General features: G+C 44.6%; 1 protein-coding gene across 1 annotated transcript in view; it reads left to right on the top strand.

The window, feature by feature from the left end:
- The window catches only part of LOC139408530 (high affinity cAMP-specific and IBMX-insensitive 3',5'-cyclic phosphodiesterase 8B-like), a 106,815-nt gene that overhangs the window by 77,689 nt on the left and 10,134 nt on the right, over nucleotides 1–18,992 (top strand). Inside the window, exons 14-20 of the mRNA XM_071152523.1 lie at nucleotides 10,270–10,336; nucleotides 11,835–11,999; nucleotides 12,492–12,549; nucleotides 15,018–15,141; nucleotides 16,248–16,446; nucleotides 18,290–18,507; nucleotides 18,804–18,942. Of these exons, the coding sequence (XP_071008624.1) occupies nucleotides 10,270–10,336; nucleotides 11,835–11,999; nucleotides 12,492–12,549; nucleotides 15,018–15,141; nucleotides 16,248–16,446; nucleotides 18,290–18,507; nucleotides 18,804–18,942 (970 nt within the window). The remainder of the gene's footprint in view (nucleotides 1–10,269; nucleotides 10,337–11,834; nucleotides 12,000–12,491; nucleotides 12,550–15,017; nucleotides 15,142–16,247; nucleotides 16,447–18,289; nucleotides 18,508–18,803; nucleotides 18,943–18,992) is intronic.

Here is an 18,992-nt window from a genome sequence, read left to right as displayed (position 1 = left end):
ATGTCACAGTGCTGTAAGAGCAGTATGTCACAGTACTGTAAGAGCAGTATGTCACAGTACTGTAAGAGCAGTATGTCACAGTACTGTAAGAGCAGTATGTCACAGTACTGTAAGAGCAGTATGTCACAGTACTGTAAGAGCAGTATGTCACAGTGCTGTAAGACCAGTATGTCACAGTGCTGTAAGAGCAGTATGTCACAGTGCTGTAAGACCAGTATGTCACAGTGCTGTAAGAGCAGTATGTCAGAGTACTGTAAGAGCAGTATGTCACAGTACTGTAAGAGCAGTATGTCACAGTGCTGTAAGAGCAGTATGTCACAGTACTGTAAGACCAGTATGTCACAGTGCTGTAAGAGCAGTATGTCACAGTACTGTAAGAGCAGTATGTCACAGTGCTGTAAGACCAGTATGTCACAGTACTGTAAGAGCAGTATGTCACAGTGCTGTAAGAGCAGCATGTCACAGTGCTGTAAGAGAAGCATGTCACAGTGCTGTAAGACCAGTATGTCACAGTACTGTAAGAGCAGTATGTCACAGTACTGTAAGAGCAGTATGTCACAGTACTGTAAGAGCAGTATGTCACAGTACTGTAAGAGCAGGATGTCACAGTGCTGTAAGACCAGTATGTCACAGTGCTGTAAGAGCAGCATGTCACAGTACTGTAAGACCAGTATGTCACAGTACTGTAAGAGCAGTATGTCACAGTGCTGTAACACCAGTATGTCACAGTACTGTAAGAGCAGCATGTCACAGTACTGTAAGAGCAGTATGTCACAGTGCTGTAAGAGCAGTATGTCACAGTGCTGTAAGACCAGTATGTCATAGTACTGTAAGAGCAGTATGTCACAGTGCTGTAAGAGCAGTATGTCACAGTGCTGTAAGACCAGTATGTCACAGTGCTGTAAGAGCAGCATGTCACAGTGCTGTAAGAGCAGCATGTCACAGTGCTGTAAGAGAAGCATGTCACAGTGCTGTAAGAGAAGTATGTCACAGTGCTGTAAGACCAGTATGTCACAGTGCTGTAAGAGCAGCATGTCACAGTGCTGTAAGAGCAGCATGTCACAGTACTGTAAGAGCAGTATGTCACAGTACTGTAAGTGCAGTATGTCACAGTACTGTAAGAGCAGGATGTCACAGTGCTGTAAGACCAGTATGTCACAGTGCTGTAAGAGCAGCATGTCACAGTACTGTAAGACCAGTATGTCACAGTGCTGTAAGACCAGTATGTCACAGTGCTGTAAGAGCAGCATGTCACAGTGCTGTAAGAGCAGTATGTCACAGTACTGTAAGAGCAGTATGTCACAGTACTGTAAGAGCAGTATGTCACAGTGCTGTAAGAGCAGTATGTCACAGTACTGTAAGAGCAGTATGTCACTGTACTGTAAGAGCAGTGTGTCACAGTACTGTAAGAGCAGTGTGTCACAGTACTGTAAGAGCAGTATGTCACAGTACTGTAAGAGCAGTATGTCACAGTACTGTAAGAGCAGTATGTCACAGTGCTGTAAGACCAGTATGTCACAGTGCTGTAAGACCAGTATGTCACAGTGCTGTAAGAGCAGTATGTCACAGTACTGTAAGACCAGTATGTCACAGTGCTGTAAGAGAAGTATGTCACAGTGCTGTAAGAGCAGTATGTCACAGTACTGTAAGAGCAGTATGTCACAGTACTGTAAGAGCAGTATGTCACAGTGCTGTAAGAGCAGCATGTCACAGTGCTGTAAGAGAAGCATGTCACAGTGCTGTAAGACCAGTATGTCACAGTACTGTAAGAGCAGTATGTCACAGTACTGTAAGAGCAGTATGTCACAGTACTGTAAGAGCAGTATGTCACAGTACTGTAAGAGCAGCATGTCACAGTACTGTAAGAGCAGTATGTCACAGTACTGTAAGAGAAGTATGTCACAGTGCTGTAAGACCAGTATGTCACAGTACTGTAAGACCAGTATGTCACAGTGCTGTAAGAGCAGCATGTCACAGTGCTGTAAGAGAAGCATGTCACAGTGCTGTAAGAGCAGTATGTCACAGTACTGTAAGAGCCGTATGTCACAGTGCTGTAAGACCAGTATGTCACAGTGCTGTAAGACCAGTATGTCACAGTGCTGTAAGACCAGTATGTCACAGTGCTGTAAGACCAGTATGTCACAGTGCTGTAAGAGCAGTATGTCACAGTGCTGTAAGAGCAGTATGTCACAGTACTGTAAGAGCAGTATGTCACAGTACTGTAAGAGCAGTATGTCACAGTGCTGTAAGAGCAGTATGTCACAGTACTGTAAGAACAGTATGTCACAGTACTGTAATAGCAGTATGTCACAGTGCTGTAAGACCAGTATGTCATAGTGCTGTAAGAGCAGTATGTCACAATGCTGTAAGAGCAGTATGTCACAGTACTGTAAGAGCAGTATGTCACAGTGCTGTAAGAGCAGTATGTCACAGTGCTGTAAGAGCAGTATGTCACAGTACTGTAAGAGCAGTATGTCACAGTGCTGTAAGAGCAGTATGTCACAGTACTGTAAGAGCAGTATGTCACAGTACTGTAAGAGCAGTATGTCACAGTACTGTAAGAGCAGTATGTCACAGTACTGTAAGAGCAGTATGTCACAGTGCTGTTAGACCAGTATGTCACAGTGCTGTAAGAGCAGTATGTCACAGTGCTGTAAGACCAGTATGTCACAGTGCTGTACGAGCAGTATGTCAGAGTACTGTAAGAGCAGTATGTCACAGTACTGTAAGAGCAGTATGTCACAGTGCTGTAAGAGCAGTATGTCACAGTACTGTAAGACCAGTATGTCACAGTGCTGTAAGAGCAGTATGTCACAGTACTGTAAGAGCAGTATGTCACAGTGCTGTAAGACCAGTATGTCACAGTACTGTAAGAGCAGTATGTCACAGTGCTGTAAGAGCAGCATGTCACAGTGCTGTAAGAGAAGCATGTCACAGTGCTGTAAGACCAGTATGTCACAGTACTGTAAGAGCAGTATGTCACAGTACTGTAAGAGCAGTATGTCACAGTACTGTAAGAGCAGTATGTCACAGTACTGTAAGAGCAGGATGTCACAGTGCTGTAAGACCAGTATGTCACAGTGCTGTAAGAGCAGCATGTCACAGTACTGTAAGACCAGTATGTCACAGTACTGTAAGAGCAGTATGTCACAGTGCTGTAACACCAGTATGTCACAGTACTGTAAAAGCAGCATGTCACAGTACTGTAAGAGCAGTATGTCACAGTGCTGTAAGAGAAGTATGTCACAGTGCTGTAAGACCAGTATGTCACAGTACTGTAAGAGCAGTATGTCACAGTGCTGTAAGAGCAGTATGTCACAGTGCTGTAAGGCCAGTATGTCACAGTGCTGTAAGAGCAGCATGTCACAGTGCTGTAAGAGCAGCATGTCACAGTGCTGTAAGAGAAGCATGTCACAGTGCTGTAAGAGCAGTATGTCACAGTGCTGTAAGACCAGTATGTCACAGTGCTGTAAGAGCAGCATGTCACAGTGCTGTAAGAGCAGCATGTCACAGTACTGTAAGACCAGTATGTCACAGTACTGTAAGAGCAGTATGTCACAGTACTGTAAGAGCAGTATGTCACAGTACTGTAAGAGCAGGATGTCACAGTGCTGTAAGACCAGTATGTCACAGTGCTGTAAGAGCAGCATGTCACAGTACTGTAAGACCAGTATGTCACAGTACTGTAAGAGCAGTATGTCACAGTGCTGTAACACCAGTATGTCACAGTACTGTAAGAGCAGCATGTCACAGTACTGTAAGAGCAGTATGTCACAGTGCTGTAAGAGCAGTATGTCACAGTGCTGTAAGACCAGTATGTCACAGTGCTGTAAGAGCAGTATGTCACAGTGCTGTAAGAGAAGTATGTCACAGTGCTGTAAGACCAGTATGTCACAGTGCTGTAAGAGCAGCATGTCACAGTGCTGTAAGAGCAGCATGTCACAGTGCTGTAAGAGAAGCATGTCACAGTGCTGTAAGAGCAGCATGTCACAGTGCTGTAAGACCAGTATGTCACAGTGCTGTAAGAGCAGCATGTCACAGTGCTGTAAGAGCAGTATGTCACAGTACTGTAAGAGCAGTATGTCACAGTACTGTAAGAGCAGTATGTCACAGTGCTGTAAGAGCAGTATGTCACAGTACTGTAAGAGCAGTATGTCACTGTACTGTAAGAGCAGTGTGTCACAGTACTGTAAGAGCAGTGTGTCACAGTACTGTAAGAGCAGTATGTCACAGTACTGTAAGAGCAGTATGTCACAGTACTGTAAGAGCAGTATGTCACAGTGCTGTAAGACCAGTATGTCACAGTGCTGTAAGACCAGTATGTCACAGTGCTGTAAGAGCAGTATGTCACAGTACTGTAAGACCAGTATGTCACAGTGCTGTAAGAGCAGTATGTCACAGTGCTGTAAGAGCAGTATGTCACAGTACTGTAAGACCAGTATGTCACAGTGCTGTAAGAGAAGTATGTCACAGTACTGTAAGAGCAGTATGTCACAGTGCTGTAAGACCAGTATGTCACAGTACTGTAAGACCAGTATGTCACAGTGCTGTAAGAGAAGCATGTCACAGTGCTGTAAGAGAAGCATGTCACAGTGCTGTAAGACCAGTATGTCACAGTACTGTAAGAGCAGTATGTCACAGTACTGTAAGAGCAGTATGTCACAGTACTGTAAGAGCAGTATGTCACAGTACTGTAAGAGCAGCATGTCACAGTACTGTAAGAGCAGTATGTCACAGTGCTGTAAGACTAGTATGTCACAGTACTGTAAGACCAGTATGTCACAGTGCTGTAAGAGCAGCATGTCACAGTGCTGTAAGAGAAGCATGTCACAGTGCTGTAAGAGCAGTATGTCACAGTACTGTAAGAGCCGTATGTCACAGTGCTGTAAGACCAGTATGTCACAGTGCTGTAAGACCAGTATGTCACAGTGCTGTAAGACCAGTATGTCACAGTGCTGTAAGACCAGTATGTCACAGTGCTGTAAGAGCAGTATGTCACAGTGCTGTAAGAGCAGTATGTCACAGTACCGTAAGAGCAGTATGTCACAGTACTGTAAGAGCAGTATGTCACAGTGCTGTAAGAGCAGTATGTCACAGTACTGTAAGAGCAGTATGTCACAGTGCTGTAAGAGCAGTATGTCACAGTGCTGTAAGACCAGTATGTCACAGTACTGTAAGAGCAGTATGTCACAGTGCTGTAAGAGCAGTATGTCACAGTACTGTAAGAGCAGTATGTCACAGTGCTGTAAGAGCAGTATGTCACAGTACTGTAAGAGCAGTATGTCACAGTGCTGTAAGAGCAGTATGTCACAGTACTGTAAGAGCAGTATGTCACAGTACTGTAAGAGCAGTATGTCACAGTACTGTAAGAGCAGTATGTCACAGTACTGTAAGAGCAGTATGTCACAGTGCTGTAAGACCAGTATGTCACAGTGCTGTAAGAGCAGTATGTCACAGTGCTGTAAGACCAGTATGTCACAGTGCTGTACGAGCAGTATGTCAGAGTACTGTAAGAGCAGTATGTCACAGTACTGTAAGAGCAGTATGTCACAGTGCTGTAAGAGCAGTATGTCACAGTACTGTAAGACCAGTATGTCACAGTGCTGTAAGAGCAGTATGTCACAGTACTGTAAGAGCAGTATGTCACAGTGCTTTAAGACCAGTATGTCACAGTACTGTAAGAGCAGTATGTCACAGTGCTGTAAGAGCAGCATGTCACAGTGCTGTAAGAGAAGCATGTCACAGTGCTGTAAGAGCAGCATGTCACAGTACTGTAAGACCAGTATGTCACAGTACTGTAAGAGCAGTATGTCACAGTGCTGTAACACCAGTATGTCACAGTACTGTAAAAGCAGCATGTCACAGTACTGTAAGAGCAGTATGTCACAGTGCTGTAAGAGAAGTATGTCACAGTGCTGTAAGACCAGTATGTCACAGTACTGTAAGAGCAGTATGTCACAGTGCTGTAAGAGCAGTATGTCACAGTACTGTAAGAGCAGTATGTCACAGTGCTGTAAGAGCAGTATGTCACAGTACTGTAAGAGCAGTATGTCACTGTACTGTAAGAGCAGTGTGTCACAGTACTGTAAGAGCAGTGTGTCACAGTACTGTAAGAGCAGTATGTCACAGTACTGTAAGAGCAGTATGTCACAGTACTGTAAGAGCAGTATGTCACAGTGCTGTAAGACCAGTATGTCACAGTGCTGTAAGACCAGTATGTCACAGTGCTGTAAGAGCAGTATGTCACAGTACTGTAAGACCAGTATGTCACAGTGCTGTAAGAGCAGTATGTCACAGTGCTGTAAGAGCAGTATGTCACAGTACTGTAAGACCAGTATGTCACAGTGCTGTAAGAGAAGTATGTCACAGTACTGTAAGAGCAGTATGTCACAGTGCTGTAAGACCAGTATGTCACAGTACTGTAAGACCAGTATGTCACAGTGCTGTAAGAGAAGCATGTCACAGTGCTGTAAGAGAAGCATGTCACAGTGCTGTAAGACCAGTATGTCACAGTACTGTAAGAGCAGTATGTCACAGTACTGTAAGAGCAGTATGTCACAGTACTGTAAGAGCAGTATGTCACAGTACTGTAAGAGCAGCATGTCACAGTACTGTAAGAGCAGTATGTCACAGTGCTGTAAGACTAGTATGTCACAGTACTGTAAGACCAGTATGTCACAGTGCTGTAAGAGCAGCATGTCACAGTGCTGTAAGAGAAGCATGTCACAGTGCTGTAAGAGCAGTATGTCACAGTACTGTAAGAGCCGTATGTCACAGTGCTGTAAGACCAGTATGTCACAGTGCTGTAAGACCAGTATGTCACAGTGCTGTAAGACCAGTATGTCACAGTGCTGTAAGACCAGTATGTCACAGTGCTGTAAGAGCAGTATGTCACAGTGCTGTAAGAGCAGTATGTCACAGTACCGTAAGAGCAGTATGTCACAGTACTGTAAGAGCAGTATGTCACAGTGCTGTAAGAGCAGTATGTCACAGTACTGTAAGAGCAGTATGTCACAGTGCTGTAAGAGCAGTATGTCACAGTGCTGTAAGACCAGTATGTCACAGTACTGTAAGAGCAGTATGTCACAGTGCTGTAAGAGCAGTATGTCACAGTACTGTAAGAGCAGTATGTCACAGTGCTGTAAGAGCAGTATGTCACAGTACTGTAAGAGCAGTATGTCACAGTGCTGTAAGAGCAGTATGTCACAGTACTGTAAGAGCAGTATGTCACAGTACTGTAAGAGCAGTATGTCACAGTACTGTAAGAGCAGTATGTCACAGTACTGTAAGAGCAGTATGTCACAGTGCTGTAAGACCAGTATGTCACAGTGCTGTAAGAGCAGTATGTCACAGTGCTGTAAGACCAGTATGTCACAGTGCTGTACGAGCAGTATGTCAGAGTACTGTAAGAGCAGTATGTCACAGTACTGTAAGAGCAGTATGTCACAGTGCTGTAAGAGCAGTATGTCACAGTACTGTAAGACCAGTATGTCACAGTGCTGTAAGAGCAGTATGTCACAGTACTGTAAGAGCAGTATGTCACAGTGCTTTAAGACCAGTATGTCACAGTACTGTAAGAGCAGTATGTCACAGTGCTGTAAGAGCAGCATGTCACAGTGCTGTAAGAGAAGCATGTCACAGTGCTGTAAGAGCAGCATGTCACAGTACTGTAAGACCAGTATGTCACAGTACTGTAAGAGCAGTATGTCACAGTGCTGTAACACCAGTATGTCACAGTACTGTAAAAGCAGCATGTCACAGTACTGTAAGAGCAGTATGTCACAGTGCTGTAAGAGAAGTATGTCACAGTGCTGTAAGACCAGTATGTCACAGTACTGTAAGAGCAGTATGTCACAGTGCTGTAAGAGCAGTATGTCACAGTGCTGTAAGACCAGTATGTCACAGTGCTGTAAGAGCAGCATGTCACAGTGCTGTAAGAGCAGCATGTCACAGTGCTGTAAGAGAAGCATGTCACAGTGCTGTAAGAGCAGTATGTCACAGTGCTGTAAGACCAGTATGTCACAGTGCTGTAAGAGCAGCATGTCACAGTGCTGTAAGAGCAGCATGTCACAGTACTGTAAGACCAGTATGTCACAGTACTGTAAGAGCAGTATGTCACAGTACTGTAAGAGCAGTATGTCACAGTACTGTAAGAGCAGGATGTCACAGTGCTGTAAGACCAGTATGTCACAGTGCTGTAAGAGCAGCATGTCACAGTACTGTAAGACCAGTATGTCACAGTACTGTAAGAGCAGTATGTCACAGTGCTGTAACACCAGTATGTCACAGTACTGTAAGAGCAGCATGTCACAGTACTGTAAGAGCAGTATGTCACAGTGCTGTAAGAGCAGTATGTCACAGTACTGTAAGACCAGTATGTCACAGTGCTGTAAGAGCAGTATGTCACAGTACTGTAAGAGCAGTATGTCACAGTGCTGTAAGACCAGTATGTCACAGTGCTGTAAGAGCAGCATGTCACAGTGCTGTAAGACCAGTATGTCACAGTGCTGTAAGAGCAGCATGTCACAGTGCTGTAAGAGCAGTATGTCACAGTACTGTAAGAGCAGTATGTCACAGTACTGTAAGAGCAGTATGTCACAGTGCTGTAAGAGCAGTATGTCACAGTACTGTAAGAGCAGTATGTCACTGTACTGTAAGAGCAGTGTGTCACAGTACTGTAAGAGCAGTGTGTCACAGTACTGTAAGAGCAGTATGTCACAGTACTGTAAGAGCAGTATGTCACAGTACTGTAAGAGCAGTATGTCACAGTGCTGTAAGACCAGTATGTCACAGTGCTGTAAGACCAGTATGTCACAGTGCTGTAAGAGCAGTATGTCACAGTACTGTAAGACCAGTATGTCACAGTGCTGTAAGAGCAGTATGTCACAGTGCTGTAAGAGCAGTATGTCACAGTACTGTAAGACCAGTATGTCACAGTGCTGTAAGAGCAGTATGTCACAGTACTGTAAGAGCAGTATGTCACAGTGCTGTAAGACCAGTATGTCACAGTACTGTAAGACCAGTATGTCACAGTGCTGTAAGAGAAGCATGTCACAGTGCTGTAAGAGAAGCATGTCACAGTGCTGTAAGACCAGTATGTCACAGTACTGTAAGAGCAGTATGTCACAGTACTGTAAGAGCAGTATGTCACAGTACTGTAAGAGCAGTATGTCACAGTACTGTAAGAGCAGCATGTCACAGTACTGTAAGAGCAGTATGTCACAGTACTGTAAGAGAAGTATGTCACAGTGCTGTAAGACTAGTATGTCACAGTACTGTAAGACCAGTATGTCACAGTGCTGTAAGAGCAGCATGTCACAGTGCTGTAAGAGAAGCATGTCACAGTGCTGTAAGAGCAGTATGTCACAGTACTGTAAGAGCCGTATGTCACAGTGCTGTAAGACCAGTATGTCACAGTGCTGTAAGACCAGTATGTCACAGTGCTGTAAGACCAGTATGTCACAGTGCTGTAAGACCAGTATGTCACAGTGCTGTAAGAGCAGTATGTCACAGTGCTGTAAGAGCAGTATGTCACAGTACCGTAAGAGCAGTATGTCACAGTACTGTAAGAGCAGTATGTCACAGTGCTGTAAGAGCAGTATGTCACAGTACTGTAAGAGCAGTATGTCACAGTGCTGTAAGAGCAGTATGTCACAGTGCTGTAAGACCAGTATGTCACAGTACTGTAAGAGCAGTATGTCACAGTGCTGTAAGAGCAGTATGTCACAGTACTGTAAGAGCAGTATGTCACAGTGCTGTAAGAGCAGTATGTCACAGTGCTGTAAGACCAGTATGTCACAGTACTGTAAGAGCAGTATGTCACAGTACTGTAAGAGCAGTATGTCACAGTACTGTAAGAGCAGTATGTCACAGTACTGTAAGAGCAGTATGTCACAGTGCTGTAAGAGCAGTATGTCACAGTACTGTAAGAGCAGTATGTCACAGTGTTGTAAGAGCAGTATGTCACAGTACTGTAAGTGCAGTATGTCACAGTGCTGTAAGAGCAGTATGTCACAGTGCTGTAAGACCAGTATGTCACAGTACTGTAAGACCAGTATGTCACAGTACTGTAAGAGCAGTATGTCACAGTGCTGTAAGACCAGTATGTCACAGTGCTGTAAGACCAGTATGTCACAGTACTGTAAGAGCAGTATGTCACAGTGCTGTAAGACCAGTATGTCACAGTACTGTAAGAGCAGTATGTCACAGTGCTGTAAGAGAAGTATGTCACAGTACTGAGTCTTGTTGTCTCCATCTCCCAGTCTGCAGAACCGGAGTACTGTACTCCTCTGTAGCCAGGATCCACTCTATGACCATAGAGGCCCCCATCACCAAGGTACAGTACACACACACACACACACACACACACACACACACACACACACACACACACACACACACACACACACACACACACACATACATACATACACATACCACCAATTGCCAACCGTGCCGATTTATCATCCAAACACCGGCTTCTCAGGCATTACCTCTTAAATCTGATTGTAGTGCCATTCTTCCATCTAATTCTCTAATGAGAGTTCTGGGATAAGGCTATAACTGAAATCCTCCCCAGAGTCTAGTCTTATTCTTGGCTTAATGATGTTCCTTTATACTCTTGACTATCTGCTTTATCTATTTGGCCCCAGACAGGATTTCTATGGCATCACATGCAGAGCTCCCTGACACTGGCTCAAAGAAAGACACGTTTTGTCTGAAGAGGGACATGTCCCTTAGGCGTGTGTGTGCGTGCGTGCGTTATGTTCCTAGATCTATTGGATATTTGAGGGTTGGATTTTGATCTCTCTAACACAGTGTGGTAACGCCTAGGGAGAATTGTCATGCACGGAGAAACAGCTGTGCTAATAGCACTCTGTCTATTCATACGGCAGAACTTAAATGATATTTCTATGCTGTTCACGTTGCGCAGCGCCTCAGACTTTGCATAAGACAACACATGGCCAATGATATGCTGAAAGAACACTTGGCCCCTAAGCCCTTTATAGAGTGGCCACTGGGCGATGTGTTTGATAGGGATCACTCGAGTCTGCCATTGTTTATGGCAAAATGAGAATTGATATGATGCGCACAGTATTCCAAAATGAAAACCCAATGGCGAGCCTCATGTGTCCTGCAGCGACTCATTTTGAACATGATTCACTATGAACATTGCCAGACAGATGCACACTCTGATAATAGATAGTGAGAAAGTTGTCCAAACAAAATGGCACTGAAGCACTTTGCCACTCGCCAGGACTATGCTGATTTAGCTAACGTGGCCTAATCTGCTCAATGTGCCTGCTAGCTACTAGCAAGCTTCATTGACAAATACAGAGATGGAACTAGCTAGTGATTTTGGGCACTAATCAACAGAGTGTAGGTTGTGTTTTATTTACAATAGTTTGACAGTTTGCTGAAGTTGTAGACATGTTCTCAGAAATCAGTCCCGAGCGTAGAAGCAGCTCAGCTGACTCGATACTATCTGCAGCACTGCCAGTATTAATGCCAAAATGTTACTTGAGAAACACTGCACCAAACACAAACCCCTTAGTAAAATTGCGTGACTAAGACCTCCTCAGCAAAAACTTCTAAATTAATTACAGATTTCTGGATTTATCTATGACTATTTTGAGGGTGAAATGTTGCTACCGTGACTCAAGGGAGACAAACAACATAACACACCCACATCAAACCACACCCCCAAGACCCAAATCAGTTTTTTTTCTCTTAATGGGCAGCAGAAAAACACATGTGGAATTGCAGAGTTCAGCCCCCCTTTAAATGGAATGTAACTGTGTGCTCTATCTCTCTCCGCCTTCCCCCATATCCAGGTGATCAACATCATCAACGCGGCCCAGGAGTCCAGTCCGGTTTCGGTAGCGGATGCACTGGACCGGGTCCTGGAGATCCTGAGGACCACAGAGCTCTACTCTCCTCAGCTGGCCTCCAAGGAAGACGACCCACACACCAACGACCTCGTCGGGGGGCTCATGAGTGTGAGTCAGAGGCTACACACGCATACACGCACACACCCAACAGACACACATACTCATACACACACACACACATACACACACGCACACACACACACACTCCTTCACAGGCCCTATTTAATCAAAGTCTGGAACCAGTTTTTAGGATACTCCCCTCCACCCACACACCAACGACCTCATAGGGTGGCTCATTAGGGGCTACACATGCACACACACACACACACACACACACACACACACACACACACACATACCCCTCCTCTCCCCTCTCCTCCCCTCCCATCTCCTCCTCTCCTCTTCTCTCAAAACACTCAAACACGAGAGTTCCTGAGTTATGTGGGATGTCTCGTCATATGAATTATAATGCTGATGTCATTGTATAATGTGAAATTTGTTGTTATTAGCCAGATTTGAGATAAACCAAAAGGGTATTTTTTAAATGTTTTTTCACAGCATGGATGAAGAGAGTGCTTTGCTGTCTTTTTCCTTCTGCAGGATGGCTTACGGAGCCTGTCTGGGAACGAGTATGTCTTCTCCAAAAGTACCTTTCCAAGTAAGCATCAGTCTGTTTCATGACATCAATATTATCTTTATTCATTATCTTACCAGAATACTACTCCTACTTATACTACTGCTAATTAGGGTCACATGACCCTAATTACAACACTAACTGAGTTGAATTATGTTTTCAATTGTGTTATAGCAAGTTTTAGTGGTATATTTGTGTAATATTTCATTTAGTTAAATTACACTGGAAGCTTAATGCACTCATTCGCATTACACATAATTGGGGGCTTACGGAATTTTGATGAAACCATTACTTTTCATGTATGGACCTGTCTGAAGAGTGATAGAAAATGTCTCAGATCATTTCATCAGTTGGAGTCTACAAGTGCATCCATCGGCAGTCATTGGCAGTCATTGGCAGTCATTGGCAGTCATTGGCAGTCATTGGCAGTCATTGGCAGTCATTGGCAGTCATTGGCAGTCATCGGCAGTCATTGGCAGTCATTGGCAGTCATTGGCAGTCATTGGCAGTCATTGGCAGTCATTGGCAGTCATTGCGTGATTCCCTTGTATTTGTTCAAGTCATGATGAATCATGGACGATACAGAGAGAGATAAATGAGAGGATGTTCTGGGCGGTAATGACATATGATATTGACATGTAGTTAATGACAAATTGTATACAGAAGTAATGGATGTACTTCTTCTTTCTGAGAAGTGGAAGGGTACTGCTGAGAAGTGGAAGGGTACTGCTGAGAGGTGGAAGGGTACTGCTGAGAAGTGGAAGGGTACTGCTGAGAAGTGCTGAATACATTGTCCTCAGTGCAGCCCCCTCAAATCTAATTGTATTTGTTACATGCTTCGTAAACAACAGGTGTAGGCTAACAGTGAAATGCTCACTCTCCTGATAGTCTGTAGGAAGCAGCATGTGTTTTTTTTAGTAGACCTCTGAGAGGCTGAGCCTGAAGTGATTTTAGGTGAACGGGATTCTGAACCCACTTGTCAAGCTACCTTACCTTCTCTGACCATAGAATTAGGAATTAGAAATAATTTAATATGATCTCTATGTATCTCACCCTCTACCATAAGGACCATTTGCTAGGTAATTTAGGGACACAGATGAGGACTACATTGGAAATCGTTGTTGTTGCATTGTGCTTTCAAGTGTCCCAAATGTAATTGTTCAATGGATCAAGGCTGGCTCTTTCAGCCCTCCCCTCACCTTTTAGTTAGTGTGTGTTTGCAGTCGCATGGAAAGAGGCAAATAGTAGTGTTGCTGACCGACTTTCACATGCTGTTCCTAACTGAAGTGTATAGACTTCCACATGCTGTTCCTAACTGAAGTGTATAGACTTCCACATGCTGTTCCTAACTGAAGTGTATAGACTTTCACGTGCTGTTCCTAACTGAAGTGTATAGACTTCCACATGCTGTTCCTAACTGAAGTGTATAGACTTTCACATGCTGTTCCTAACTGAAGTGTATAGACTTTCACATGCTGTTCCTAACTGAAGTGTATAGACTTTCACATGCTGTTCCTAACTGAAGTGTATAGACTTCCACATGCTGTTCCTAACTGAAGTGTATAGACTTTGACATGCTGTTCCTAACTGAAGTGTATAGACTTCCACATGCTGTTCCTAACTGAAGTGTATAGACTTTGACATGCTGTTCCTAACTGAAGTGTATAGACTTCCACATGCTGTTCCTAACTGAAGTGTATAGACTTTCACATGCTGTTCCTAACTGAAGTGTATAGACTTCCACATGCTGTTCCTAACTGAAGTGTATAGACTTTCACATGCTGTTCCTAACTGAAGTGTATAGACTTCCACATGCTGTTCCTAACTGAAGTGTATAGACTTTCACATGCTGTTCCTAACTGAAGTGTATAGACTTTGACATGCTGTTCCTAACTGAAGTGTATAGACTTTGACATGCTGTTCCTAACTGAAGTGTATAGACTTCCACATGCTGTTCCTAACTGACGTGTATAGACTTTCACATGCTGTTCCTAACTGAAGTGTATAGACTTTCACATGCTGTTCCTAACTGAAGTGTATAGACTTCCACATGCTGTTCCTAACTGAAGTGTATAGACTTTCACATGCTGTTCCTAACTGAAGTGTATAGACTTTGACATGCTGTTCCTAACTGAAGTGTATAGACTTCCACATGCTGTTCCTAACTGAAGTGTATAGACTTCCACATGCTGTTCCTAACTGAAGTGTATAGACTTTCACATGCTGTTCCTAACTGAAGTATGTGTGTCCAGCGAATATCAACACACATAAAACCACTTCAAATGGAAACAGCTGTGTCCACGTTTGTGTGTGGTGACAAACAAGAGCACAGCTATGGGCCTTAAGATCACGTTCTTACAGAACAACACTATAGTGGACAGATCTTAGTGAATCACTAGAAGTTACTAGCAGGTGAGGGCATATCCAGCCAACAGCCCAAACAAGCTCCAGCTAGCCGTTTTTTCAATCTGTGCGTGTTTGTGCGTCTCCAGATATGAGTCAGCTGGCCATCCCAGTAACGCTGAATGACATCCCCCCGGCCATCGCTGAGATGCTGGACGACGAGGACCAATGGGACTTTAACATCCTAGAGCTGGAGGCTGCCACCTGTATGAGGTATGGAGGGAGAGGGAGGAGAGGGAGAGGGGGGCGGAGAGAGAGAAGGAAAGAGAGAGGACAGGAGCTGGAAGCTGCCACCTGTATGAGGTATGAAGGGAGAGGGAGAGGGGGGTGGAGAGAGCGAGAGGACAGGAGCTGGAGGCTGCCACCTGTATGAGGTATGGAGGGAGAGGGAGGAGAGGGAGAGGGGGGTGGATAGAGCGAGAGGACAGGAGCTGGAGGCTGCCACCTGTATGAGGTATGGAGGGAGAGGGAGGAGAGGGAGAGGGGGGTGGAGAGAGCTGGAGGCTGCCATCTGTATGAGGTATGGAGGGAGAGGGAGGAGAGGGAGAGGGGGGTGGAGAGAGCGAGAGGACAGGAGCTGGAGGCTGCCACCTGTATGAGGTATGGAGGGAGAGGGAGGAGAGGGAGAGGGGGGTGGAGAGAGCGAGAGGACAGGAGCTGGAAGTGGTGATGAGTAAGAGAGGGATAGGTTGTTAGGGGGCTAAGGGAAAGGGAAGATAGAGGTTACTATACACTCAGTGTACAAAACATTATGAACACCTGCTCTTTCCATGACATACACTGACCAGGTGAAAGCTATGATCCCTTATGGATGTCACCTGTTAAATCCACTTCAATCAGTGTAGATGAAGGGGAGGAGACAGGTTAAAGAAGGATTTCTTAGTCTTGAGACAATTTAGACCTATATTGTGTATGTGTGCCATTCAGAGGGTGAATGGGCAAGACAAAGTATTTAAGTGCCTTTTGAACAGGGTATGGTAGCAGGTGCCATTTGTGTCAAGAACTGCAGACCTGCTGGAGTTTCCCATGTATATCAAAAATGGTCCACCATCCAAAGGACATCCAGCCAACTTGACACAACTGTGGGAAGCATTGGAGTCAACATGGGCCAGCAACCCTGTGGAATGCTTTCGACACCTTGTAGAGTCCATGCCACGACGAACTGAGGCTGTTCTGAGAGCAAAAGAGAGGCTGAAACTCAATATTAGGAAGGTGTTCCTAATGTTTGGTGTATTCAGTGTACACCAATGCAGAAGGGAAAGAACATCCTCTCTCTATCACTCATCTACCTCCCTGTCCGCTCTCTGTCATCCCCACAGACCTTTGACCTACCTGGGCTTGAAGATCTTTGCTCGCTTCAGTGTGTGTGAGTTCCTGAGCTGCAGTGAGGCTACGCTACGCTGCTGGCTGCAGGTCATAGAGGCTAACTACCACGCCTCCAACTCCTACCACAACTCCACCCACGCCGCTGACGTCCTACACGCTACTGCCTACTTCCTACGCAAGGAGAAGGTCAAGGTATACCAAACACACATACCAGCATACACACACACATCCCTATTCCAACTCTCACTGGTCACTGACATACATTCACCTCCTGCCAAGCAAAGAAAACTGATACTCTACTCTCCCCACACACACACACACACACACACACACACACACACACACACACACACACACACACACACTCCTACCACAACCCCACACCAACCCGAAGAAGACCTTCTGGTTGGACAATTGTTGGATATGCGTACACCACTTATGAACACAAATTAAATGACTAAATTACAATATTTCACCTGTCATATCAATGTGCTGATTGATTGATAAGTTGATCTACTATGTAATTCACTGTGAAGGGTTTTCAATAGTGTGTGTGTGTCACGTTCTGGCCTTAGTTCCTTTGTTTTGTCTTTTGTTTCAGTATGGTCAGGGCGTGAGTTGGGTGGGTTGTCTATGTTAGTTTGTCTATGATTTTCTTTTTCTGTGTTTGGCCTGGTATGGTTCTCAATCAGAGGCAGCTGTCAATCGTTGTCCCTGATTGAGAACCATATTTAGGTAGCCTGTTTTCTATTGTGTTTTGTGGGTGGTTGTTTTCAGTCTTTGTGTGTCTACACCAGACAGAACTGTTCCGGTTGTTTCTTTGTTGTTTTGTTATTCAGTGTTCAGTTTTCATTAAATAAGATGAACACTTACCATGCTGCACTTTGGTCCTCACCTTCTTCCCACGACAGCCGTGTGTGTGTGTGTGTGTGTGTGTGTGTGTGTGTGTGTGTGTGTGTGTGTGTGTGTGGGGGGGGGGGGGGGGGGGTTTCTTTGCTTGGCAGGAGGTGAATGTATGTCAGTGACCAGTGAGAGTTGGAGTGGGGATGTTTTTATAGCTTCGGTCTTGTTCTCATATTTGACTCAGTCAATAAGTGTTTTGCCTTGAGGGCATTGAGATCCTCATACTTTCCCTCTCTTTTCTCCCTGCTTCTCCACTCCAATAAATATCTCCTCTCCTTGTCATAAAGTGAACATTTGCTAGTGATTATTATTATTAGTTGTGCTTGCATGGCGTGCATTATTTGGTATTATTCATTTGTTGAGTATGAGGTTATGCTGAGAGTGTCCAAGTTATGCTCTAATGGTACAAAGTCAGATGCAGGAGAGCAGTGAGTTGTGATCAGGCGCACTTTTATTTGGCAACAGCACAAAAAACAGACGCAACTGCGTCCAAAATCCTCCAGGTTAAAGTGCGAAAACACTCACAAATATACAAATGTATGACAAATGCATACAACGGGTCAAAATACGATACCAGGGGGAAAAACAGTCTGGCGCATCACACTAAACACTAACAAAACAATTTCACACAAAGACATGGGGGGAAACAGAGGAATAAATACATGCAGTGTGATTAGGGAATGTAAACCAGGTGTGTAGGGAACAAGACAAAACAAATGGAACAATGAGAAAATGGGGCGGCAATGGCTAGAAAGCCGGTGACGTCGAACGCCGCCCGAACAAGGAGAGGAGCCGACTTCGGCGGAAGTCGTGACAGAGAGAGACTAGGCAGTATTTATATTTTATGCACAATTTCAACAACAAAAAAACCTGGTCTAAAAGTCTAACTCCCAAAATGATTTTGCTGTCTCAGTCCCATCACTGATTCATAGGTGCATATGATTTTTTATTAAGTGAAACTGTAGATTGTTAAAGTTGTAGGAAACTGAGCTCCCTACTACATTTTTTCTATTATCTGTGCTTCTGTGGAAGTTTGACACTGATGTCACTTCCTGATTGCTATATGTCCCCCGGGGCTCATGAGAGTTTTAGTTTACTAACACTACTTCCTGGTTGTGTCATGTGTTCTCAGGGCAGTCTGGACCAGCTGGACGAGGTGGCTGCGTTGATCGCGGCGACGGTCCATGATGTGGACCACCCAGGGAGGACCAACAGCTTCCTGTGTAATGCAGGAAGTGAGCTGGCCATCCTGTATAACGACACTGCAGTGTTGGAGAGTCACCATGCCGCCCTCGCCTTCCAACTCACCGTCAGGGATATCAAGAGCAACATCTTCAAAAACATCGACAGGTACAGTCAGGAGAGAGTCTAGGAGAGAAAATAGTGGTTTCCCCCTGGAGCTTTGAGGGCTTGCTAGCCTGGTCCCAGGTCTGTTTGTGTACAGACCGATCTGGGACCAGGCTAAGTGCTTGTTAATATAATGAAATAACATGCGACAGATATGGAGCATGTTGGGTTATTACCCTGGAACATATCATGTGATGTGATTAACTTCTAAGTTTTTATGGACCTAGAACTTCTTGGAAAACAGTGAGGACAGTTGACTATCCTGGTCCTGTAAGTTCCTCTCTATGTGTTTATATTAGGACTCAGTTCAGGACGTTGAGGCAGGCAATCATAGACATGGTGCTGGCTACAGAGATGACCCGTCATTTTGAACACGTCAACAAGTTTGCCAACAGCATCAACAAACCAATGGCTGCCATCGAGGAGTCCTGTTCAAATGTAAGACACAGCCCCTTGTCTGTGTATATGTGTGTGTGTTTGTGTGTGTG

The sequence above is a fragment of the Oncorhynchus clarkii genome, chromosome 5, assembly GCF_045791955.1.
Source record: "Oncorhynchus clarkii lewisi isolate Uvic-CL-2024 chromosome 5, UVic_Ocla_1.0, whole genome shotgun sequence".
Classification (NCBI taxonomy): domain Eukaryota; kingdom Metazoa; phylum Chordata; class Actinopteri; order Salmoniformes; family Salmonidae; genus Oncorhynchus; species Oncorhynchus clarkii.
Note: the sequence above shows the minus strand (reverse complement) of the source record. Positions and strands in the feature narration are given on the sequence as shown.